This window comes from Tauraco erythrolophus, chromosome 31 (assembly GCF_009769465.1).
Source record: "Tauraco erythrolophus isolate bTauEry1 chromosome 31, bTauEry1.pri, whole genome shotgun sequence".
Taxonomy (NCBI): domain Eukaryota; kingdom Metazoa; phylum Chordata; class Aves; order Musophagiformes; family Musophagidae; genus Tauraco; species Tauraco erythrolophus.
Genome location: NC_141495.1, coordinates 714,297 through 739,308, shown reverse-complemented (window position 1 = coordinate 739,308; position 25,012 = coordinate 714,297). Strand labels below are relative to the sequence as shown.

The 25,012-nt window shown below is 57.0% G+C and overlaps 2 protein-coding genes across 4 annotated transcripts; both read right to left on the bottom strand.

Moving 5' to 3' along the window:
• Positions 1-732: 732 nt before the first annotated feature.
• TAMALIN (trafficking regulator and scaffold protein tamalin) lies at positions 733-4,617 on the bottom strand. Its single transcript, XM_086628585.1, has 8 exons — positions 4,474-4,617; positions 2,825-2,874; positions 2,363-2,417; positions 1,785-1,887; positions 1,602-1,695; positions 1,462-1,528; positions 1,315-1,381; positions 733-1,193 (listed from the first exon to the last, which is right to left on the bottom strand). The coding sequence occupies exons 1-8, from the start codon at positions 4,615-4,617 to the stop codon at positions 742-744; spliced, it is 1,032 nt and encodes a 343-aa protein (XP_086484711.1). The 3' UTR covers positions 733-741.
• Positions 4,618-8,797: 4,180 nt separating this feature from the next.
• Positions 8,798-24,343, bottom strand: ACVR1B (activin A receptor type 1B). 3 transcript variants are annotated; one of them, XM_086628601.1, is made up of 9 exons: positions 24,310-24,343; positions 15,160-15,399; positions 13,645-13,893; positions 12,203-12,433; positions 11,657-11,824; positions 10,996-11,152; positions 10,381-10,505; positions 9,820-9,950; positions 8,798-9,652 (listed from the first exon to the last, which is right to left on the bottom strand). In XM_086628601.1, exons 2-9 carry the CDS (start codon positions 15,332-15,334, stop codon positions 9,527-9,529), a joined length of 1,362 nt encoding a protein of 453 aa, XP_086484727.1. In that variant the 5' UTR covers positions 15,335-15,399; positions 24,310-24,343; the 3' UTR covers positions 8,798-9,526. The 3 variants fall into 3 exon arrangements, with proteins under 3 accessions (XP_086484727.1, XP_086484724.1, XP_086484725.1); XM_086628598.1 differs by lacking the exons at positions 13,645-13,893; positions 24,310-24,343 and having other exon boundaries at positions 15,160-15,367; XM_086628599.1 differs by lacking the exons at positions 12,203-12,433; positions 13,645-13,893; positions 24,310-24,343 and having other exon boundaries at positions 15,160-15,367.
• Positions 24,344-25,012: the final 669 nt, after the last annotated feature.

Sequence of the window (25,012 nt, the reverse complement as noted above, 5' to 3'; positions counted from 1 at the left end):
ACCCCAGTGCCCGTCTTGCTCCCCACGGGCAGCCGGAAGGGCTCAGGGTGGGACCGGCTTCCCGCCAGCTGCCGGAGGAAGCGGGGCAGGAAGGGCTGGCCGGCGCCCCGCAGCACCGGGACACGGCCCACGGCACCAGCTGCTGCGGTGGGTGGGGGGACAGGGGGGTCCCCAGGAGCCCGCACAGGGTCCGAGGTGACACCGGTCACCCCGAAGCCTTCCTGCCCAGAGCCCGGCTGGCAGCAGGGGGTGCAAAGGGGGCAGCATGGGGGTCAGGGGGGGCTGCAGCCCCCGTGGGCTCCCCCAGGGGACACGTTCTCCCCCCACCAGCCTGTCCCCGTCCCCACGGGGGTCTGTGCCCCCCCACTCACAGCCACACGCCGCTGCAAAAATCCTCTGTATTGGCGAGCGCCGAGCGCGCCGGTGCAGTACAAAACCCCCCTGGGGCGGCAGGACCCCCGTGGCCCCCGAGCCTGGGGACAGGGGGGATACAAGGTCCCCCCTGTGCCCCCCAGCAAGGAGGGCACCGATTCCTGAGATGAGCGGTGGCTTCGCGAGCCACCTCGGGGAGGGGTCCCCATGTCCGTCCTTCGGTGCCGTGACCCCAACAGCATGGGGGGGGCCGAGCTGGGACCCTGGGGGTTGACCCCGCGCTCCTTCCAGCAGTCCCTGGGGCGGGGGGGGTGCAGCCCCATGCAATAAATAAATAAATAGGCCTGGAGGGGCCAGCAGAGCCCCCCGCTAGAGGTGACTCTCCTCCTCCTCCAGCGCCCGGTTCAGTCCTGGGATGAACTTGAGCAGCCGCTGGCGGAAGCTGCTGTGTCGGCCCTTGCGGGGGGCGGCCGCCCCCTCCCCGGGCTCCCCAGCCCGGGCCCACAGCCGCCCCGCTGCTCCTGGCCCCCCGGCGCACCGGAGGCTGGTGCTGCGTGCCAGGGCCGGCCGGGGGCGCGGGGGGGGTGGCGCAGGACCCCCACTGTCCCCGGCCTTGTCGCCGTCCTTGTCCCGGTCCCCGTCGCCGTCCTTGTCCCGGTGCAGCGAGTCGGCGGAGGCGAAGAGGCACGTTTGGTACAGGGAGTCGTCGCTGCCGCAGGCGCTGGCGCGGGGGGAGCCCCCGGGCAGCCCCCCCTCGCCCTGCAGGCACCAGCGGATGGACTCCAGCGTGTCGTAGATGCTGGGGTCCTTGGCCACCACACCTAATGGGGGACATGGGGGGGGTCAGGGGGGAAGCACACAGCCCTCACTCCTCCCCCCCCACCTCCCCCCAGCCCCTATTCCCCACCCCAGCCCCCATTCTCCCCCACAGACCCCACTCACCCCGCACCAGCCGCTGCTCTTGCACCATCAGCGAGCGGTACTCCCCCCACTTCTCGTAGAGCGTTTGCTGTGGGCAAACAGTGGGGGGGGGTAAGGACCCCGCGGGGGTCCCCAGGCCCCCCCACGTCCAAATCCACCCCCCATCACCTTCAGGTACTGCAGCCGGGCCTCCAGCTCGGCCCTCCGGATGGACGTCCCGTAGAGCGTGTCGAGCCTGTGGGGCAGGAGCTGTCAGTGGGGGGGGCTGGGGGCCACCCGTGACCGCCCCCCCCGCCCCCCCAGCTCACCGGAGCATGTTGCCTGAGCCCTTGATGATCTCCACGATCTCACGGTGCCGGACGCCCTCCACGTTGAGCCCGTTCACCCCCGTGATCGTGTCCCCTGGAGCAGGGTGGGGGGCGGGCATCGGGCTCAGGGATGTCGGTCCCCACTGCGGGGGCCCCCCCGGCCCCCCCGGGGGATGTGCTTACCAGCCTTGAGTCCCGCCGCCTCGGCCGGGCTCCCACCGTGCACCCGGCACACGAAGGTGAACATCTCCACACTGTTCCTGTCCTGGTGGTGCAGCCCATAGGTCTGAAATGGGGGGGGGGGGGTGGGGGTGGTGAGGGGCACAGGGACCCCCAAACCCCCGGGGTCCCCCCCGACCCCCTCCAGAGAAGCCACGAGGCAGAAATCGCAGCATTTCATCACTGCTGGGCGACGTGGGGCAGCATCCCCCTGGGGTGGGGGGGTCTGGTCCCTGATGGCTGCACCCCAAGCGGGGCCCCCCCCGGCTGCCCCCGCCGTCATGGCCAGGGGAGGCTTCGGTAACCGGGCGGCTCCGTCACCGCTAAAATAAACCCTGGCTCAGCGACAATTTAAAAATACCCTCCATGCAAAGCAAGGTGCAGCTGGAAGGGTGGGGAGTGCGGCATGGCACGGAACGGCATGGAATGGCATGGCATGGCACAGCATGGTACGGCATGGCATGGAACAGCATGGCTCGGCATGGAACAGCACAGCATGGAACAGGATGGCATGGCATGGCATGGCATGGCATGGCACCCACCTGGATCTCGAAGCCAAAGGTCTCTTCTGCCTTCTTCTCCAGCGTCACCACCCTCCTGGGGGACACAAGGGTCAGGGACATGGCAGAGCCCCCGGCCTGCCCCGACCCCGACCTCGGGCACTTCTCTAATGAAACGCTGAGTTGGGGTTTGGGTTTTCTCTGTGCTGGGCAGGACCCTGAGGACGGGACCCCCCCCCCCCGCCTCAGTGATAGGACCCCCAGGCTGGCTGAGCCCTGCAGCTTGTTCCATGGGTGCCAGGCAGGGTCCCCATGGGGTGCAGGGGTGTCAGGCCCGCTGGGAGCTGTGTCCCCATCGCTGCTCTCACCTGCCCCAGGTTCCCCCATAAAATCACCCCCATTTCCAGCCCCCGTGGGGTGTCCAGAGCAGGGCAATGTCCAGGGGGCGCTGAGCCCCGACCCACTGGGACCCCAGTCCCACTCCTGTGTGTCCCCCGTCCCTACCTGTGCTCCTCCGGGGACTGGCTCGGGGACACCCACCTGAACCCCGTGTCCTGCGGCAGAGGGAGGGTCGTCAGTGGGGGACACTGTCCCAGGACACGTCCCCCCCGCCACCCCCTCCAGGGACAGCCGAAACCGCGTGTCCCATCAGGACCCCGCCAAATCCCCGGGGAGCACCGTGCCAAGGCGGCACCGAACCAGCACCCGGGTGCACCCACTGTCCCGCGGCCCCCCCGGAACGGCCGGGCATAACGAGGCTTTTATCGGTGCTCAAAGCCACCCTCACATCTGCTCCGCGCTCGCCCCACGCTTTGACGTCAGCCCGCGCCGCACCCCACCCCACGCCACGCTCCGGGGGGGCACTGGGCACAGAGGGGCCCTGTTGTGGTCACAAAGTCGTTTTTTTTCATGCAAAATTCCCCCCCAGCCAGGACAATGTCCCTGTTGTGGAGGGCACGGAGGCGTGGGCGGGCGAAGGGACCCTCGCCGCGGGGCAGGAGGTGACGGGGCTGTCCCCAAATGCCCCTCCGCAGCCGCTGGGCTCTGGCAGCCCTGGCACGGTGTGGCCGGCGTCACCGGCCTCGAGAGTGGCACGTGGTCCATCTTGGTGGCAGCCAGGTGCCACTGCCTCCCTCTCTCTGTGCCACGCGGGTGCCACCAGCCCCGCAGGTGCCACCAGCCCTGGGGCTGTCCGTCCCGAGTGCATCCGTGGGCGTTTAAGTGCAAAACCACCGGAATCGGGTGCGTTCACCACTGGGAAAGTTGCCGTCTGTCACGTCGGACCCCCACGTCACCCCAGTGACGGGGAGGTGACGCGGGACGCCCCAGCCCCCTCGGAGACGTCTCCGGCGGTGGCCTCGGCCGGTGAGCGGGAGCCAGGCCGCCGCACGTGACCCGGCCTGCGCCAGCGCGGCCACGAGAGCCACTTCTGCTCCGGATGTCGGCCCCGCTCTCGCTTCCCCCCCGACGCTCAGGAAGTGCCGCGGGGCCGGGGGGAGCGTCAGGGTGGTGACAGCCCCAGCGCCACCGGAGAGGGGCTTTCCTGGGGCACGGTGGCAGATGGTCCTGTGTCCCACCGAACCGGACCCTAGGGTACCTTGTGCCCTGTCCCCCTGTCCTCCCTGCGGGGCAGAGCCCAGAGGGGCCGTGGGGACACGTCTGTCCCAGTGACCCACGTACACTGGGGTGGGGCCTGTCTCTGCGCCCCGAAGGCTGCAGGGCGGGACGTGGGGAGGAACTGAGACAGGACGTGGGGCTTGGTGGGGGGACACTGGGAGAGGGTCTGGGCACAAGGAGGATACTGGGGTAGGATGTGACGCTTGGGGGGATGCCACCGGAGTGGGATGGGGACGCTGGGAAGATGCTGAGACAGGATGGGGCAGGAGAAGAGGCTGGTGGGGGGTCACCGGGGTGGGATGAGGACACGGGGAAAAGGCTGGGGGTTACCGGGGCGGGACCAGACCCCAGCAGAAGACACCAGAGCAGCCCTGCAGGGCGCAGGCACCAGCAGCCGCGCGGGACTGGGACACCCCACACCCCCGTCCCCCCTCATCCCGTTGCCAGTACCGACGCTGAGTCCCCAGCGGCCCCGGTGCGCAAAAACGGGAGGCTCCCCCCACCCTCCCCGCAGCCGGGGCTGCCGGCAGCCCTACCTTGCGCACCCGGGGCAGGGTGCCGCCGGCTGCCGCCAGCGCCCGGTAAACATCGGCGGGACCGGGGCGCTCCGGGGGCGCCGCCGCCGCCGCCGCCGCATCCTCCTCCTTCGGCCGGAGCCGCCGCAGCCGCCGCAGGGTCATGGCCGGGCCGCGCCGCCCCGCGCGCCGCTATATCAGCCCGCGGGAGGGCGGGGCCAGCGCACGCCACGCCCCCCCCTGCGGGGAGAACACGCCCATTTCGGCCACAGGCCACGCCCCCCTCGTTAAGCCCCGCCCATCACGGAGCATCGCCCCAGGCCGGGCGCGGGGAGCCCCGGGGGGGCCGCGCTGACGGTGCGGGGCAGCGGGGTGGGGGTCGCGGCGAGGAGGGGGGGGGACCATGGAAGAGGGGGGGGGTCCTCCCGGGGCGCACCTCGGGGGCGGTAACGGGAGAATCCGGTGGGTTTCCCCGGGAAGCAGCGGTGGGGCTGTACCGGAGCCCGGCTCCAGCCCGGCATCAGCGGCCGCTTCACCCCCCCCCGGGACAACACCCGCCCCCGAGGCCGCGTTTGGGATGGAATTCCGGGCAGAAGCTGGAGGCCGGGGGCACCACGGTGGGCAGACAGGACCGGAGGATCCAAACCGGTCCTGGAAGAGCTTTGCCCGAGCTGAGGACCGGGACACGGAGGGAAAAAACAATTCCCGGAGGCAGACGGGGTGTCTGCTGCCAACGCGTCGCGCGGCTCCGGGCAGCTCCTTGCAGCGCTGCCCTAGGAAGCGGCAGAAATTTTCCAGCTGGAATTAAGGGGTTTGCCCAGATGTTTATTTAAAATTTGCCAAAAAAAATCAAGTTTGTAACAATCCCGCCGGCGTTACACCCAAGCCGCCCGCCCACGTGCTGTCCAAGGGTTACCAGGAGGCAAGCTCGCTCCCAGAGCTGAGCTCCTCCAGCCTGGAAGTGCTTGGGAAAGGACAGGATTGAGCCCACCACCCATCCCAGGGCGCCAAACCCCAACCCTTCATGAGGGTGCAAAGAACATCCCATCCTGTTCCCAAAATCCAGCAGCCCAGGTAACGGCTTGGCCCCTCGGCCGAAGCCATCCCAGACCTGTTTTCCCATCGTATTTCCTAAAAGAAGAGTAAAGACAATTTTGGCTTTAAAAAAAAAATAAAATAAAAATACTCTCAACTCACCCGCTGCCTCGATTTCCAGGACAAGGTTGGAGTTTCCCGGGAGCTGCAGACAAAGCTGGAAGCTGAGCAGGGGAGAGCCCAGATGGCAGCTCCCCCTCCCCACCACCACCACCAGTCTGAGCCCACGGGGGACCCCAGGCCCCGGCGGATTTTCCCCTTGATCCGCTCACAACACGCTCGTTCCCGGGAGGCTCTAATTAGGGAGAATTAACGAGGGCAGTTTGCACAGCACCAGTTGCCTCCGGAGCAAACAGGATTTTACAGGGCTGCTGGGCAGCGTGAACTGGGATTGATCCTTCTCTGAAGCTGTGGGTCCGTGTGTGGACACCCAGGGGGACGCTCTGGGGTGCTGCTTCCGATTACTCCCCCCCCCCCCCCCACCCCCCAAGAAGGGGAGACCCGATTTTGGCTCAGCGGGTTGGAAATCTCCATCCTCATCTCGCCTCCGCTACGGCCGAGGAGCAGGGAAGCTCCATCCCCACTAAAAAGGGGAATATTCAACACTAGGATCTGCTGAGCAGCATTCCCAGGGAGATGAATTTCGGCTGCAGGTGAACAAGCCCCCACCCAACCCTTTTTTGGGACTCTTTAAGCCTTCGCCGCTCGGTTCCTGCCCCTCTCCGCAGCAAATCGCCCGAGACTCCGACACCTCCAGTGAATAAAACCGACTTTTAATCATGTACAGCAGAAATCGACAGCCTTGGTTTATATTAAACAAAAGATTTCCTATGTTACATCGTATTTACATTTGCATACTGAAGAGGTAAAGTGTCTAAGTGGCTATTTTACAGTCCATTTCTAATAAAATATACAAACCCAAACAAAGAAAAGGGGCAGAGAAGTACCAGGAGATCTGCTCCGAAGCCAGCGTACCGCCGATGAACCCTGCGCCGGATGCGACGCGCGCGCTCCGTACCTCTGCCTCTCCCCAACGCCGCCTGCCCTCCGGAATCCGACGTCTCCCCTCCTCGGTATCCGTCTGTTCTCCCCAATTCTCTGTAGTGTTGCGTGTTTTTTCCCCCCCGGATGCTGCGGCCACCTCGGAGCCGGGCACGTTTCGGAGCCGGGCAGCGGTTCCGATGTTTGCTACCAGTCAGCTACGTAAGCACTGCGCCTCCCTGGCACGTGTTTGCATGGAAAGTGCTGGATAAATGCTACATAGTCAGCGTTCCCGTCTCGGATCCTCCTCGGTTTTGACCATCTCGCCACGGTATCTCTCTGCAAACAATGCTTCTTCTGCAACCCCGCTGGCAGGGGACACCCTGTCCTCCTGCCCGCACCCCTTCCGACCGTCCCCGGTCCGAAACCGCTCCGCTGTTTGGTTTGGCGCTGAGGCAGATGCATGTGTGGCTACAGTTGGAGGGGTGGGTGTGAGTCAGTGCAAGTCACGTAGCTGATTTAGTGTCCTGGAGGAGCCGCCCCGCGCCGCCAGCGGGGACGGGAGACTCGTACTGGGAAACGGGAGGCCGCGGTGCTGGCGGAGGAGCGCGCGGCCGACGTACCTACCGGCGTGACGGGCTTTCCTATGGCGGTTTGTTTCGCGGGCGCCAAGGCTTCCTCCTCCCCAACCCGGCGGGCCGGGCCATCGCCAGGGGCCCGTGGCAGCAGCTGAAGGGTCTTTAGGGCATCTGTGAGTGCCCACCACCACCTCGGCTTCTAAATGCAGAAGGGTTCGGTTACGGGACGTACGGTACCGGAGACACACGGTAACCTCTGGCTGAGACAGGAGTCAGGACAAATCGGAGGGGAAGGGAAGCTGGACATCCACGACATCCAAGCGGACACTCCACATGGCTCCACGGCAGCTCCGCGCCGCCCGACCGCTCCAACCCACGGCAGGACACGAGAACGGCTCCAAACACGATGCAAAAAAAAAAAAACCCCCCACCACTCCTCATCGTACACAAAGTCACGGACAAGATACGGAGTCTGGGGCAAGACGGACACACGGACAGATACACAGACAGCAAGAACAGAGTGTTTTTTAAAACAAACAAAAAAAAAGTTGACCCCGGTGGCCGGAGCAGAGATGAAACCTCACCTTACAGAGCAGGCTCAAGGTTTGAGTAGAAACAGTTCCAGTGTAAATCGAGCTGTGTGCATTTTTTTGTGTGTTTTTTTTTTTTTTCAGTGATTTCTTTACAAACGAACAGGTCAAGAGGTAATAATCATAGATTGTTTTTCTTCTCTTATAAAGAATTAACAATATTAAAAAAAGTTAAAATCCAGACCCTCCCATAAAATAATAATAATAATAAAAAAAAAAAATCAAAACCACTCCAGTTAAAAGTTATGGCTTCAGAGTTCTATACCGTAGATACTGACCTAACCACCGACCAACCAGCACTTCCCAGTTTGCCTTCAGTGCTGCAACCAGCACGACAGACTCGGCTCCTTCTGATTTTCCCCAGGCCCAGCTGCAGGCAACAGTCAAACCAACCCTACTTCACCCTGATTCAGCATTTAATCAACGGAAAATTCATGCAGTTTCCCCCCACCCCCCCCGTTATGCACGGCCACTTCCAGATTACGAGATATTTATATATGTAAATCAAAGATGGACATCGATTTCCAACCCACACCCCGCTGTCAGACCCTGTGGGCGCCTCTCGGGAGGCACGGAGCACACCCGGGCACCGGCCCCCCACCCCGAGATGGCTGCCCCACGCTGCCCAGCGTGCCCAGCTGGCAGACTCGGGAATCACGTTCCTACGGGAACGGTCTCCCGTGTCGCCCCGTGGCCTGGTGTCCTTCCAGCGGGGCACAGTGCCCGCTCTATCTCTGACCTGCATCTCAGCTCCGTGGCATCTCCACCCCCCCCATCCCCCCAGGTCTCTCTTTCCACCCTATCAAGAATTACAAACCACAGGGGCTCGAGACAAAAAGACCTGGATTCCAGGAAAGTCAGTTCCTCATTTTGTTTTGTCTTAAAAAAAAAATAAAATAAAAAAAAAAAAGGGAGGGGGTGGCAGTGAGGCAACCTGATGGGCCATTCCTGCAGCCGGCGTGCGGACAGCGAGGCCGCAGCACCCAGCGGAGAGCTCAGGATCTGGTTGGAAGCAGCCTGTCCAAGCGAGACAACGCTCACGACTCGACAAGGAGAGCACCAGCGCGCACAGCTCAAAAAACCAACCAAAACCCCCCAAAAAATAAAAAAAGGACACTCCAGATTTGCACATGCACAGAAAGCACGAACAGAGATGAGCCACCCTACGGGGCCGGACACCGCACGTCTACGGAAGGAGAGGAACAGGCACAGGGACACGCGCACCTCGCGCATGCACACGCCACCGCGCACACCGACAGCCGGCCAGGATTCTGGGTTCCACTTGGAATTTTTCAAGCTTAAGAAAAAGGAGGGAAACGGTTTCGTGAAGCTGATAAACTGTTCAGGCTCAGCCTCTCGGAAGGGAGCACCATTTGTTTTGCAAATGCTTTTTCTGCATTAGCATGCCAGTCCCTGGAAAAAAAACAAATCCTCAGAGTACGGCAAGAAAAAAAAAACCTTCCCTTTCCCTTCCCACTCCCAGCACCCCGGCCTCAAACACCGCCAACGGGTGCACGGTGCGCACCCAGCTTTACAGGGATTTCCATTAAAGAAACGAGAGTTACGCTCACGGCTGAGGTCCCTCAGGTCAAGTCCCTCTGAAGTCTTCACGCTGTCAGGAGGTGATCATAAAAGGTTTTTCTGATTGTTTCATACCCAAGCAGGGAAGAGAGCGACTCAACAGGCTCCGACACCCCACCCAGCAGCCTGGAGGTCACGCTGTCTGGTTGGTAGCAGTAGATCGGGCAGAAACACGAGGTAGGCCTCCATCACACGTCTACTCTAGCACGGCAGCTTTTGTGCAGTTTCTTCCTGCTGGGGCTCAGAGCCTTAGATTTTCACGTCTTCCTGGACACTGAGCTGGGAGAGGGTTTTCTTAATGCGGAGGGCGGTGAGTCGAGCCGCTCCGTTGGCGTACCAGCACTCTCGCATCATCTTACCCATCACCCGTAGTGCCTGGGTAGGAAAGAAGGGCAGACGTCAGCACTGACCCCACGTCGGTCTCCACCAGGCTGCTGCCTGGTTGGACACTGATACAGCCTCTGCACCTCCCAAAACTGGAGCTCGATTCACTCTTTACTCACCGAGGGGGAAGGGGATGTGAAGATGAAAGCAGACCTTACCTCGTAGCTTTGCCACCAGTTCGGGATATTGGGCCGTAATTTCTGATCACATACGACCTTCCGCATCTCCTCGATGGAAGGATCGGAGGGTACAAGGTCGTAGTACGGCAGCTGATACTCCTCGTGGATACCTGAAAGGCAGAGCAGGGGAAATGCAATTCCTGGGAGAACGGATCGTCACCACGGCGCTCGCCGATACTGGTTTGGGCTACATGACTCATTGCTGAGATGCGTCAACACTTTGCAGTTATTTAGAACAGAAACGAAGAATCTGGGGATTTGAGTTTACAAGAAAAATTCAGGGAAATAAAACGCAGCTGCCCAAACTGGAACGGAGTCAGGGTGCTGCGATCCAGACCTCCCAGCAGAGAGGGAGGGTCATCGAACCTCGAGCGAGCCGACGGCAGGAGGACTGCCCCACGCACCACGGCGCCGCGCTCCCGCAGCCCTCTTCTCCAGGGTGCCCTCAAACCTCCCAAACATCCCATCGACACAAACCACCGGGGCTGGGAAACCCAGGAGCACGTCACGCCGACGGCACGGGCGCACGAAGGGCGTTACCTCCTGCGTTGCACCTTCGAGCAATCTCCCAGTAGACCAAGCCCAAGGCGTAGATATCGGCGCATTTGAAGGAATCAAAATGCTTCATGTTGATGGTTTCATCCAAGACTTCAGGAGCCATGTATCTGCAGAGCAGAAAAGGAACAGCTTGTTATTTTAGGAAGGGATTTTCCAGAAGACAGTAAATGGCAAGTTTTCCCACACAGCACTTCCCAGCAGACAAAACTCTGCTCTGCGCAGCCCTAATCAGCACAGAACCGGGCCCCGTGGCCTAGTAAGAGTGAAAAAAATAACTCAGAAGAGAATAGCAAGTTGGGAAAGAGGCAAAAACATCCAAAAGCACACCAGGCTCCAGACAGCAGGCCCCAAAAGGCTTCTGAGAACGCAAAGCTTGTCGTCAAACATTGCATGAGCTCCCTGGTGTTGAGTTTATGGAGCTGGTCTGCACCTCTCAGCTTGACAGCACCTGGAGACAAAGGCACTGACGTCCCTCAACATCAACCTGGGCACAACACTGGCACTCCACGAGACGCTTGGAAACGCTTAAGACAGAGAATTTCACCAGCTCAACCAGTTGCCGCCTTCGAACGCTGGCCGAGAACACCGCTCTCCTACCGTTTGGTTCCAACCCTTTGATTCGGGGCGATATCAATCGTATCCGTAACGGAATCATGCCTGACGGCCAGACCAAGGTCAGCGATGGCACACGTGCCGTTCTTCTTCACCAAGATGTTCTTGGATTTCAAGTCTCTGTGAGCAATCCCAGGCTTTCCTAACAGAGCAAAATGAAAAGGACCGGGGGTCAAGGTCTGGTGAAATCCGTTAAGTCAAACTGGTGCGGAGGCAGCACCGGATTTCAGGGCGTTAGTTAAAACTCTTGGTGTTGCAACACGTTTTCCTGTTTGGATCCACTTCAGCGCTGACAGCCCATGGTATGCCAAGGCTCCGCTTACGCTTCGGAGGCACTGCTGATGCACTGGCATCCAGAGGCCTCCAGAGGGACGTAAACTCCATCGTCCCAGGCACCAGACGTACGGAGTTGATAATGTCGCTGCTGTCTGCGCTAACATCCCACCAACTAGCACCAATTTTAGGATGGGGATGTGAAATGCTGGGAGAACTCCCAAGAGCTAGTGCCAGGCTAACCCACCTCGCAGCCAGCCAATTTCTGGTCAATAGTGCCCAGATAAATCCGGGCTGACATCAGTCCCCCTCATCAGCTCGGCTTTGTTTTCTCCTCAAGAATTCCCAGCACCTTTTCAAACTTGGCTCTTACCCTGAGTACCCACAATCTCCATGTGCAGATGGGCCAGCCCGCTAGCAGCAGAGAGGGCAAGCTTGATCATGCCCTCGATAGTCACCGTGTATCGGTTCAGGTAGTCAAAGAGAGATCCGTGCTCGTGGTAATCGGAGACGAGCCAGAGCTGCGTCCATGTTCCATTATCTGCAGCGGAAAAGAGACTGTGCTCAGACGGGCACGAAGCAGGGATGGCACAGCCACTGGGCATTCTGCACCCCATCTTGTTGGTACAGAGGAGAGCTGCTGGGTGAGGCTGCAGCTCAACAGCCACACTGGGGGAAAAATTATGAAGTTTAAGGCAAAACACAGCTTTGTAAGGCACAGTAAACGCACCGCTGCACGCAGCGGTTATTTTACCACGTTTTGGCAAAAAACATCCAAACGTGCAGCTATCCGAAAAGCACGCTGGCAGTTTTCTTTAACCATTTAACTGCAAATCCAAGTGAAGAAAGGCAACTCCCAGGAGCAGCCTGCACGCTGGTGGAATCTCTGCTCTCAGGAACGAGGCTTTTTTTTTTTTACCTTTGTTATCTGCAGCAATAAATCCCAGGATGTTCTCATGTCGCAGCATAACGGTTTGATATATTTCTGCTTCCCTAAACCAGGACCGCTCCTCACGCGAAGAGAAGATTTTTACAGCTACGTCGCCTCCACGCCACCTGCCACGCCACACTTCCCCGAAGCGGCCTTTGCCAATGATCTCCTGAAGGACAATTGTCCGAGCCACAGTTCGTTGGACGAAAAGTGGCAAACCTGTGGACAAGAAATCGGAGGAATAAATGCTTGTTGTGGCAAAAGAAACGTCTGAAGCCCCAGAATCTGAACTAGGACATCCTCAAACCTAGAAAACCAGCAGCCTAAGCAAGACCCAAACCAGCAAATGGTGGTAGCTCCTGCGTAGGACGTGTCATTTGGCTGCTCGGGCAGCATCTGCATATCTCTTTGAAGGAGTTTGCAAACCACCAGTGATTAGGCACAGAGCGGCTGGGGAACTTCTGCTCCACGGCAGATCAAAGTAACTTTAGCCTGAATATGCAAAAAACAGAGCTCGTTGAAGACACGACTCGGCTAAAAAGCAGTAAACCCCCAGAACTTCTCCTAAGAACAGAGTCCTGACACAGCTGCCACCTCTTACCTTAGCTACAGAGCTCATCTGCTGAGAGCGTGTACAAAACAGATCCCAAAACATTTTACATACAGCAGATGCAGGTGCTGAAGGTCTATTCCCTGGTCAAATATCAGGTTGTTATATGCTCTCCCTCTGTGGATTATCTTACAGTTTCCATCTGCTGCAAAATTGGTATTTTTTTTTAAACCTAACCGTTTTCCTAGTTCAAAGTCACGAATAAAACGATGAATTCCCTGTGTGTTCCGGGGATGATTTCTTTTAAGTGCTACAGAAGTGAATGCTGTACACTGTCCACCTCGGAAGACCCAAGGACTCTTTGGGATGAAACGGGCTGTGCAAACGCAGTATTTCCACACTGTAAAATTTTCGGCTGCTGGGATCTTTCCCATTTTCCTGCTGGCTTTGATGCAGGTGACATCCAGCATCCTCCTTTGAAAGCCAACAACCCACAGGTTAGCACTTAATGCCTGTTTCCAACCCAAACCCAGTTCCAGGGCTAAATTTCAAACAGATGTAGCCGTTTGGAGTTATCCTCTTGCGGAAAAGGAGAGCTAAACCAAAACTATTCTTACACATCAGCGGTTACAGGGGAGCTGAACTATTGCTCTTCCTGAGCCTAAGCCCTGAGCGCTGACGCGGGGCTGTGGCTACGGCGCCGGCTGCACGACTGAATTCAAAGCACACCCTCCACGTTACTCACGCCACGGCAACCTGAACAGGCTGACGAGGCAACGGCTTCGCGGCCGTGCAACGCTGTGGCAACCAGGAGCCCAGAATAGACTACTCCATTGCAACTGCGAGTTCCCATTCGTCATTTCTAGTCATCTCTGAATACCTGAGCCAGAGCCAGAGGTGGAGAGATCGTAGACTAGATCTTGCAAGGTCTTGTCCTTCGACAGGCACATTTCGCAAGAGGGGTCTTCCATGTCCAGCCGCTGACGATTGTGATAGACTCGTTGGTGGTGATGAAAAACAAAGACTACTATGATCATGACGACAAACACAAGGAAGACGGGTCCGGCGATCACCGCCACCAGCTCCACAGGACCCCAGCTCGATGGGGGTTCGTTATCTTTCAGGTGTCCTTGAAAGCAAAGCGAGGAGAAAAATCAGATTGTTTTAGAGAATTATCACTCCTTCCCAAGCGTTCTTTAAGGACTTTCTTCTTGCGTTTTAATTATCCTCGCCGAGCCTGGACAATTTTAGCTGGCTGTTCCAGGATGGCAGAGGACACACCAAATAACAGCATTAACATGGGGCTGATCAAGTCAGTGGGCAGGCAAAGTACAGCTAAAACTCCTACAAGGGGACGGTGCATCGGTGGTAGGACCAGGGATTATGGCATTTGCTATTTAAAAGAGGACAGGAGCCTGTTCTGGGCTGAATTTGCTACAACAGCCAGACTTTTACCTTCCCCTTGAACTCTCCAAGTGGGAGAAAAAACAACCAGTCAGTAAGGACTCAATTTCCCCTTCGCCCTGTAACAACCAGCGAAGACTTGTACCTGAAGACAATTTATTTGTCTTTTTGAGACCAGATCAGACTTCCCCACTGCACGCAAGGAAAACGGATACTGCAGTCTTCATACGACCCACAAAACAGCAGCCCAAAATGGAGATTAAGGAGGTATGAGGAAACACCACGTGCCCTCTCTGTCCCAGGAAACAGAAAGAAGCAGACGTTTCCCACACCCTCACTCAAAGGCAGGGCTGCTTCCTCTTCACCCATCCAGAACCTGGGCACCCCTCCGCCCCGCACACTTTACTCTGAAGCTGCTGCAACATCCCCAAACTGATGGCTCATCACCGAAAAGATATGCAGTCCTAGAAGGCAAGCAGCTCCGGCCGATAAAAGTCAGGCTGCAGCACAACTCGGCGCCGGAAAAGGGATCCGAGCTGTGCCCAGGGAACACGTGCCGTCCTCCGGCCACCGCTGGCACAGAGCACCACGCAGCAGAAGTTTCTATTGAACTGTAGATGAACACTGCGTTTCAGGAGGCTGTAGGATACCAGCAGCAGGGCTGAGTATCATAACACAGAGCTACTGAGTGCAGGTGGGGAAAAAAAACCAACCCTAAACTTTGGAAGCTTCTCCTACCCTAAAACAACCTCACCAGCTGGTGACGTTTTGTCGGCCACAGGGGAGTTCAAGCAACTTCACATTTTAATTTGAAGTAGTTTGTTATTATTTCCACTTTACAGATCAAGGACATAAACCCAGTGCTCAAGTTCACACAGCAACCTAAGGGAAGAGGTGAAAACAGGGCCGAGAACTCCTTACTCCCGATCCCAAACAGGCAGCTTCTCTCCTCCCCACTTCAAACAGACCATTTATTTAGCTCTCTACTCACCACTGGGAACCATTAAATCAATTTTGTTGCAAAAATCAGAGTAGCAGCAGTGAGTATTACGCAGATCTTCGGAACTCAGACAATAGAAGGGTTTCCCAGCAGGAATCAGTTTTGCTTCAGGAATGCAGGTCCGAACGTGATGTTTGACGCCATCCAGGTTGAAGACGGAGACCATGCACGCGCCGTCCGTTTCACACGTGGAGTTCGCTTGTTTGCAGTCGGAGCACAAACATGTCAAAGCTGCAGGAATCAAAACAAGACCACCTCCTTAAAACCCACCAGAGACCAAACGCTCAAACAAGAGAGAACTTTCTTCTTCCAGTTTCCCGTTTCAGAGGGAACGGGCTGTTCTCAGGCTCAGGAAGAACTGGCTTTAGGAACAGAGCAAGTCACGTTCAGTATTTCAGACCCCAATTTAAGCACAAAATGTGGAAACAGAGGAGACTTTCCAGAAGACGACTGCCCAGACAGCCCTTCTTCCTGCCTCTGTTGCAATCCCTAACAGAGATGACCCAAGTCATCCCTGCAAACTAGGCTAGATTCTACCGAGATCCACTCCCAACCCAAGCTCGGGTCAGAACTCACGCCGAAAACAACGATTACTCAAACTGACAGACTTGTTTTCGCCCGAACGCGCTGCCCTACGCCGAAGACAAGCTGCCTGGCACGGCACGACCACCACCCCAGCCCGTGCGAGGCAAGAGGCAGTTGGCAGACGCCAAAACCAACCCCATTCCAACCGACTACGCCAGCCAAGCGTGCCACGCGCAACTGGATCAGTCACTTATTTAGTAACTGCCTTCCCGAGCCGAGACGCTACTTTGGGTCACAGAAATTCCTGGCTTTTTGCCTGCTCTCCATCAGGATTATTTGGGTAAAGAACGAAGGAGAAACTCCGAGGCAGATTCCCACATTTTTTCCGCCTCCCAGCTGTCAGTGTGCTTTCCTCAAGCTGCCTGAAAAACTGTAAGCAAATCCCCAGGCCTCGCCATGCCAGGGAACAAAGAGCGAGTACAACAATGTCAAGGAGAAGGGTGGGGCTTGTTTAGCAGCAGTATTTCCTTCAGCTTTCATCAGATCTTCCAGCCTCCCCGGAGGGATTCGGAAACATGTACTTACCCGCTGCAGAAATGGTCTTGCAGGTGGAGAGAGAGTTTGAAGAAGTGTTTTAAAAGATACAGGCGCCACAGTTAACTCTCCCCACTCCGACAGCTCAACCCTCTACGTCTGCGTGTAACCTCTTGGTTTAAAGATAAACACCAAAGTCAGTGTCACTCCTGTGCATCAGGGGCTGTGGAAATGCTGAGCCCCCAGTCGCACCATCTCCGCAACTGGCAGATTTAAGGAGCATCAGCATTCCAGGTACTCACGGCACTGGAAGAGCCTCCCGCTCCCAGCCAGCACCGGGTCCAGAGCCCAGCAGGGTCCCACGTCTGGGGACACGTTACCTTGAGCTTAACGAAAAATAAGCAGGTCCTGCTCAATGCCAGGGTTCATTTAGGAGAAGACACCCATTATCCCTTATCGCCAGCGTCCTCGGTAAATCGGTCAGCCTAATTGCATTACTATTTACTTAATTCTCTCTGGACACGCTGCTCCTCGGCTCCTCGCTGGTGGTGTGAGCTGCTGACCAGCTCAAGGGTGGGCTGCAGTATTTCAGAGCTACATGCAGGGGCTGCTGAGTTTGAACCAAGAGATTCCAAACGGCAGGAGCACTAAAAAGCCAGTAAAACACACAGGAGCTGTTAAGTGAGATGTCTTTAAAAAGCATTATGAGCACATGTGGCTTATGCACAGGCCAAGGAAAAGGGATGTAGAAGAGAAAATGGACAGGGAAGACCCTGAGACCCAAACGTGTTGAGAGCACCATGCACATGGATCACACAGCTTTTTACAGGAAACTTTATAATAAAAGGAAAAAAAAAAAAAACCCACTAATGTTCAACTTGACAAACTGCCCCCAGTACACTGTTTTCCAGTGGGCAGCAGAGCACAGAAAAGCCAATTCTTCTGAAAAATGCCCACACTTAGGGGAACAAAGGTTGGTTATAATGGAGTTTTTATGAAAACATGAGAAAGGAAAGAGCAGCCCAGGCACATTCCTACCTTCAAGTACACTTAAAAGGAAAGAGCGTTTTAAAGCATCTCCTTTATCACTTTATCAAAAACTCAAGGCACAAATTAAAAACACTTAAACCATGCACATTTCATCACGTAGGATTTTTTTCAGTTCAATGGAGGTACGGTAAAATTGAACTTTGTTCCTGTTAAGACTCATTTCTAAGGTCTCAAACCCAAGATTTCGGCTACAGCAGTTGTGCTTCCAGAAGCTCAGAAGTAAACAAAACACTTCAACGCACTCATAAAACTGGTTTTGTAAACTTCTGGAAGTATTTGGCCTGAAACTAAGCACCCCTTTGAGAAGGAAAGCGGAGGAGCTGGTTGTATCTGCTCAGTTTCCTCTGCAGAATTAACCCAAAAGAAATCAGTTTACCTGCCAGGTGTGACACCCGAGCCCCGGTGCGCAGGGACAGAGTGAGAAGATCCTTATCTGTTCCTCGGGAAAGCAGAAGTTTCCTGCTAAGGAGGGGTATGCCCCGCAGAGCACGGCGGCCTCCTTTCACCTCCTGCTCCCCCTTGGAGACAACAGTTCCTTTTTAAGAGGAATTCTCACATTTAGCACCTCAGGCACCCCTACGGTAAGGAAAGCTGCAGGAACACAGAAAATTAAGCCTTCAGCTCCAAGGGCTTTCTAGATATCCCAATCCATAACCTCTGGGCTGCAGGGAGGCACTCAAATTTTAGGAAAGACGATCAGATCCCTGGGTAGAAGCCAAAGTCCAGCTCCAGCCTCCCTCATGCAGCCAGGAGCCGACTCTGTCTTTATTTTTATTACGAAAAAGCCCAGAATACACATCTACCATGGCTGCAGCCATGTTCCTCCCTGAGCATCGCCTGCCACCGGCTGCCAGAGCTGCAGCGAGATGAGCCCCGCTCCTACGGGCACCGGCTGTGCCAGGGAGGAAAGGCCTCTCCACACTGGGACGCGCTGGGAACCGAGGAAAATTACAGGGCAACCTGCACGGGTCCAGCATTTTGAGTTTGACTAACCAGAAGGGAAAATTCTTCTGTATCAGTAACACCAGAAGTCAGGGATAAGCAACTGTTGTTTCCCCTTGGGTGGGGGTCTGAAAACAAACGGGTACCCAGAGCCCCCGCCGGGCATCTCTCGGGTGCCCCCGACAGCAGCTGGGAATGCCCGGGTGAAGAAAAGGAGACAGGAGTGAAAAAAAGCACTTTTCACACCAACGGAACTCTATTTATTTGGGAAGAAAAGCTCCTGTTGAGCAAAACATCTAATCTACTTAAGAAAAGAAAGTGGCTGGGCCGAAGGCAAGAGATGGAGCAAAGGAAAAGCGCCGAGCAGCTCGCCCGGCCGGGGCGGCGAGCTCGGAACGCCCGGGGCCGAGTCTGCACGGAAGGCTGGCCGCGGAGTCGGCTCCATCTGCTCAGCACGCTCCTTCCGACGCTCCGCTCCGAGACAAACCCGGCCCTCCGGAGAAGCTGTTTGAACAGGCCTGGCATTAAGCTGCGGATCCTCGGAAGGCGAGCTTTGTTCTCGCTCGGGAGATGGATCGGGTTGGCGTTAACGCTGAAGCGAACCCTCGTGGCGATTTAATCCAAGGAATTTGTGACGGCAATCGCAGGAACGAGCCGGCCCGGTGGTCCGTTGGCATTGCCAAGATAAACTCTCCCCGATCCGAGGCTAACACAGCCCGGGGCTCGGTGGCTGGGCCAGGTGGGTGGGTGTCCCTTCAAGGGACCACCCTGAGCCCAAGAGGTGCTCCTGCTCCCTGCGAGGTTCCCAGCAAGGGTGATGGGTCACAGGTGGCAGCAGGATCGCTCCCAGTAGGAACTGGGGGCACAGAGGTGCTAGCATCCCTTTGCATTAACTCCAGCAGAGAGGAAGACCCCCTTTCACCAAATTCCCCCGTTAAAGGTGATGTTTATTTACAAAATGAATCCAAACAAAGAGGTGGGGGGCCATAGATCAGAGCTCTGGGCTCCGCGGAGACTAAAACATGAAGCTCTGCCTGTCAAAGAACGTTCCTTTTTATCCAGCAACTCTCTGAGCTCATTCTGCACACATTTATTCTCACACAGGATTGCATGTGTCAAGATGTCTCTGCAAGCAAGACAGGGGAAAGTTTCACAGCAAAATCCAACGTAATGGTGTTGGAACCTTTTGGAATACGTTTTCCAAAATCTCCTGAAGCTGTGCTACGCGAGACGACATCTTCTCGGGGCTGAACGCTACCTGATCAAGATGTATTAAGATAATTAACCTGAGCATGATCATTGGTAAAATTGCCAATAACCACCCACGTATTTACCAGATAAACAGATTTTTGCAGCGATCGTAAGCTGCTGTTCTTTTTCACCAGTTCCAATCGAGGCTGGAAGAACGATTCCCCTGACTTTGGAGCCTTTACAAGGCTCTGGAAGAGGAGCTGCAATTTATTATGTCTCTGTGCAGCACCTAACTTAATGAGGCCCGTTCTGGTAGCGATGTTTTAATGCTGCAGCAGCATAATGTTCGCAAGAGAAATGGAAAACAACTGGGTTTGTACCTCTGCAGTTTCTTCAGATGCTCTAATGAAGAGGGACGTGTGTAAACACGCTTGGAAGAAAGAAATGCCTTTTAGTGTTTCGCTACACGCTGTGCTGAAATAAATAAAGAATAACCTTTATCACAGAGCGGTTTAGGAATGACATCCATTCCCTCGCGGGAGGGGAGCAGAGGTCTGCACCAAGAGTCCTCTTGGGCTCCTCCTCCAACCATACCACCCCAAGACACTCAAAGCTATCCGATGAAGACCTTAACACCCAAAGATTTACTTTCCATTGCACTCACCTTGATTATTCTGCTGCCTGGGGTCAACAACTGGGATCCCTACATCCCTCTCTAGGATACACCCGAGTCTAAAATGCCCACTTCGTACAGCACACCAGGACCTTCTCCAAGCCCCAGAGTCAGCTCACCTGCACCCACCACCTCCAAAAATCAAGTGCAAGACTAATTCTGGACACTCACACTGCCCCTGTTTCCTCACAGCTGAAGAAACGAGTACAGATTTGCCCTTCTGTCCATACACTACCACCATCTTGGATATTTTTCCTACATCTTGTGGTTCCGTCAACTTTTCCTCCTGCTTTTGGATCTCAACATCTCTTTTGCTCCTTGCTGGTGCTTATGAAATCTACTGACCCACTGCTGCTAAACGAAACAGAGTTAAAATTAGCTGCAAAGTACTACGAAAAAAACCACTTTCACGCAAGTCATCCAGAAACTAAAAATTATACTGGGATATTTAAAGTTGGAAACAAGAGTCCCAACTTTTTCAAGCTGGCTGCAGTCCCCTGGCACAGGCTGAACCTGACGTGAATGCATCAGGGCTGACTAGAAAACATACACTAAATGGAAAAAGGAAAAAAAAAAAAGGCAGGAAGAACGTGCTCTCACCTTTAAAGTGAAGAACTTTCCCTGCATCTACTCCAGTAACACAAAAGGAGAGCTTCCAAGTGAATGTTAAATAAACAAATTGACAGGAGTCTCATCATTAATAGGTTAATTAGAAAAAGCCTTGACATTTCTGCTGCTGTTGCTCTACAACTCCCAAAACAGACATATGGCTCCGAACTCCCTCTCCGGGCTCCGGTCTGACACCTATTTTGTGTTTTAACTTGTCAGGAAACCAGTTTAGGAGCCACCCGTACCACACCAGCACTGTGCAAACCAGCCACACGGCACGGCAGGTACACATACATCATTCCCCATGGTTTTCACGATTCAAACCCAACGCTGTGCATCACCAGGCAACTGGCACACACTTTTTTTTTGTTTAAATAACAAGTTGTTCCTGGGGCAGCCTGTATCCCAGCACCCAGCAGTCCATGGGTTACTCCTAAGAAGCCCACAGAAAGTGGCAAGCGCTACAAACCCAAGCCTTCAACAAGGGGCTTTGATGTAAGGAAGATATTTTTCACTCGGATATAAGATCTAAGGAAGAAATTCTTCCCTCTGAGGATGGATGAGGCGCTGGCACAGGTTGCCCAGAGAAGCTGTGGCTGCTCCATCCCTGGAAGTGTTCCAGGCCAGGTTGGATGGGGTTTGGAGCAACCTGGTATAGTGGAGGGTGTCCCTGCCCATGGCAGGGGGGTTGGAACTGGATGGTCTTTGAGGTCCCTTCCAACCTAAACCATTCCATGATTCTATGTGCAGGGAATCCTGCTTTTCTGATGAAAAATCATAAATATGGGACCACAACCAAAGAAAAGGGAGGCCGGGAAGCCAGTGGCTCAAACAATAAGGACAAAAAAAGAGTGCTCCCACCCCGTACGTCTGCTCACACGTGCCGTTCTGACTCCACAAGCTCAGCACCAGCGAGGGCTTCATCCCCGGAATACCATCGCAGCTTCCTCCCTGGAGCTGAGCGATTCCTCCTCGGAATAACCGCGCCGGCTGCGTGCTGTACAACATATTTCTCCGGGTCGACACCCAGTGAACTTTGCTTGCTGTTCAGAGAACTGACGTTTTACTCCGCTCCTTTCGCAACAGCCGTTTCCGGAGCATCCACTACTGGCAGCGGACGGCGAACCCAGGGAAAAAAAAAAAAAAAAATCCGAGCTGTCTGGCCAAGGAGCTGAAGGAGTTCAAGAATGCTTGTTGGACACCGTTTTTAATTTCCAGTTAGAGGAGTCTTTCTTGGAAAGTTGTAGGATATAACTCATGGACTACGCGGAGTTTGCCTGATTTAACCGGGTAAATATTTTAGGCAGGTGTTAATAATAAAATCTGCTGGCCCAAGATTGCTCCCCACGGAATTCTTCGGCTTTACTGCAAGCACGCAAACAACGCCGACCTACAACCACCCCGTAACCACCGCTCACAGGCACCTTTGGGTTTAATTTCCCTTTTTTTTTTTTAAAGTGAAGGAGAGGGGAGCGTGTTTACCAACACACACAGAGGCTCCCACCTCCCAAGCACTGCAAGAATTCGGATGTTTTTCCAACCTACCCCGAAATAAGGAGCTGTCAAGAGCTTTATTGTATAAAGCACGATAGTAAGGGCAGCCTTGCTGGCTGAGGAGGCACAGTGAGCCAACAATCCTCAGGGTTCGGATCCCTATTCCCTGTCGTCCTGCTCCCGCGTGCCCCCGACACCAGTCACACCTTTTACTGGCCAGCACAACTGAAAACGTACGGCACATCCCGAGCGGAAACAATAGCCAGTCACACAGAGCTCGGCATCAAAGGCACCGACGCTCGGACGAGCTTCCAGGAGATACGCACAGTCAATCGGCCCTTTCCTGTTTATTTATTTTATAGATACGTATTTTTGATCAACACCAGCTGTATAAAAAACGTGAAGCGAAAGCCTGAGAGCAGACACACGCGCCGAGCCTCACGTGGTTCTGCTTTGCCATTTATCGCAGAAAAGCTGGAGCACCTTCCCGAGGCTGGATTTTACTTCAGGCTTTAACCTAAAGTAAAATTTTTGTTTTAACGAAGCCGAGCCGTTCTCCCCTACAGCACATCTGGGTTACCAGAGTCAACACGACCCGCAGATACACCCCAACCTCCTGCCCCAGTGGGGTTTGGAGCCGTTTTCCGCAGCGAACAAGTCCGGATCCGCAGGCACAGAGTTATTACCTTCTGACAGCCGGCTGGGAATACAGAACACGGCCGGCGAGAGGGCTGGGGAGGAGAAAAGCGTTTCCATGCGGTTCCTGTCGGAACAGGTACCCGTGTTACACAAGCGGCGATGGCCCCCGATAGCCACGGAGAGACGGACGGCGCGGCGGAGCCTCCGACGCCGTGGCCACCAGCCTGTCCTCTGTCTGTGCCAACAGGCGTGCAGAGATGCTCCAGGCTCGTCCAGCTCTGGGGAAAAGGGCCGATCTCTCCAAAAGCGCAGAGCTGGTGCCTCCCACTCTTCCCCAGGAAGCAGAAGTGGTCGCATCCCACCCCCGGGTACAGAAAAAAACATCGCCAGAGAACAAACAGCCGAAACAAAGAGTTTTCCCTCCCTCACCGCCCTCCAAACAAATATTTACAGGTGTCACAATCCCCGCAGATTTCCAGAGGCTCCATATTGAGGGCACACTGGTGCGTGGGGGGCTGCCGACCCCCCCTCGGCCGCGCCGACAGCCCGACGCCAAACTCCGGAGGTCTGATGGAGCCCAGCGACAACACGGGGGCACGTCCCCCCCCGGGGCTGAGCCCACCAACACACACAGAGCCCCCCCAGTTCTTCCTCACTCTGGGAAAAACCCATAAATTTCCAGTTCCCCTCGTTGCCTCCCCACGCCAGGCTGGGGGGTTCCCAGTTCCCCCCCTCCCAGCCAAAGCGGGGATGAGCGTGTGCCTCCTCGGAGCGACCCCCGGCCCCGGGGGGAGGGCCGGCGCCGTAGCCCCCATCCCCAACTGCTGCTGCCCCTCCAGACACACAACCGGGCCCTCTGCGGCGGGGGGGCACGACCCCCCCAAACGAGCTCACGGGGCCCCTTCACACCACACCCCCCCAGTAAACGCCCCCTTGCGAGCCCCCCCGGCCAGGCTCGACCCCCGCCCCGGGGGCTCGACCCCCGCCATGCCTCCAGAGACACCCCCCCACCTCCCAGGACCCCCCCTCACCCCATGGATCCCCCCATATTCCTTCTGCCCACCCTGACGCCCCCTCCCCTGCCCCCCCAGGGCCCCTCCTGCCCGCAGCCCCCCCCAAGGGGGGTTTACCCCAAACCTCTCAGGGCTCTCCCCACAGCCTCGAGGGCACCCCCAGACCCCCGAACCCTCTCGCACCCCCTTCCCCCCCCCCCCCCAGTCTCACCCCCACCCCCTCCCCGCCCCCCCCGGGCCGACCTCACTCCCAGGCCCGGGCTCCCCCCGCACCCGCCGCTTCCCTCACCCCCCCGCACCGCCTCCCCTCTGGCTTCTCCTCATCGACCCCCGTCCCCGGTTCCTCTCAGCACACACCCCCCCGCAATCCCCCACCTCGCTTCCCCTCACGGTCTCGGCGCCAGGCGGGGGCGGGGCGGCGCGCCGCCATATTGTGGCCGGTGCGGGCCGGGCCCGGGGGCCGCCACTCACCGCGGGCTCCGCCGATGGCTCCGGCCAGGAGCAGGGCGAGCAGGGCGAGGGCGGCGGCGGGGGGCGCCGGGGGGCGGCGGGCGCGGGGCGGCGGCGGGGCGGCCATGGCGAGCGCCGCGGCCTCGGTGCCGAGCGGCCGCCAGCGCCTGCGGGAGGGGCGAGCGCCGGCGCGCGGCCGGGGGGCGGGGCGAGCCTTAAAGGGGCCGGGCCCGCGCCGCGCGCCTTAAAGGGGCGGGCGCGCCCGGGGTGGGTCGGCCGACACGGAATTGGGAGGGGGGGGAAAGGGAAAAGGGGTGTGCGATGATATGTGTGTACACGTAATGGTGCGGTGCGTGTGCCCGTGCCCGTGCACGGGGAGGGTGCGGTGGGAGCCCGGCAGCTGCAGGCAGGGGGCGACTGGTGCGTGATGGGGTCTGAGCCGTGCCCGGGCTGAGCACCCCGAACCCCGGGCAGGGCACCCTGACCCTCGTGTTGAGCACCCCGAACCCCGTGCTGGGCACCCTGCGCCCCAGGCAGGGCACCCCAAACCCCGTATTGAGCACCCCGAACCCCAGGCTGGGCACCCCAGAGCCCATGCTGGGCACCCCGAACCCCAGGCAGGGCACCCTGACCCCCGTGTTGAGCACCCCGAACCCCAGGCAGGGCACCCTGACCCCCGTGTTGAGCACCCCGAACCCCAGGCTGGACACCCCAGACCCCAGGC

Coding starts and splice junctions, on each gene's coding strand:
- ACVR1B (XM_086628601.1), bottom strand. CDS start 15,334: ATGGTCTCCGTCTTCAACCTGGATGGCGTCAAACATCACGTTCGGACC. Junction 10,506..10,995: donor CAAAGGGTTGGAACCAAACG/GTAGGAGAGCGG, acceptor TCTGCTCTGCAG/ATACATGGCTCCTGAAGTCT. Junction 9,951..10,380: donor TCGAAGGTGCAACGCAGGAG/GTAACGCCCTTC, acceptor TCTGCCTTTCAG/GTATCCACGAGGAGTATCAG.
- TAMALIN (XM_086628585.1), bottom strand. CDS start 4,617: ATGACCCTGCGGCGGCTGCGGCGGCTCCGGCCGAAGGAGGAGGATGCG. Junction 1,888..2,362: donor CCTTTGGCTTCGAGATCCAG/GTGGGTGCCATG, acceptor CCCCCATTTCAG/ACCTATGGGCTGCACCACCA. Junction 1,529..1,601: donor GGCTCAGGCAACATGCTCCG/GTGAGCTGGGGG, acceptor CCTGCCCCACAG/GCTCGACACGCTCTACGGGA.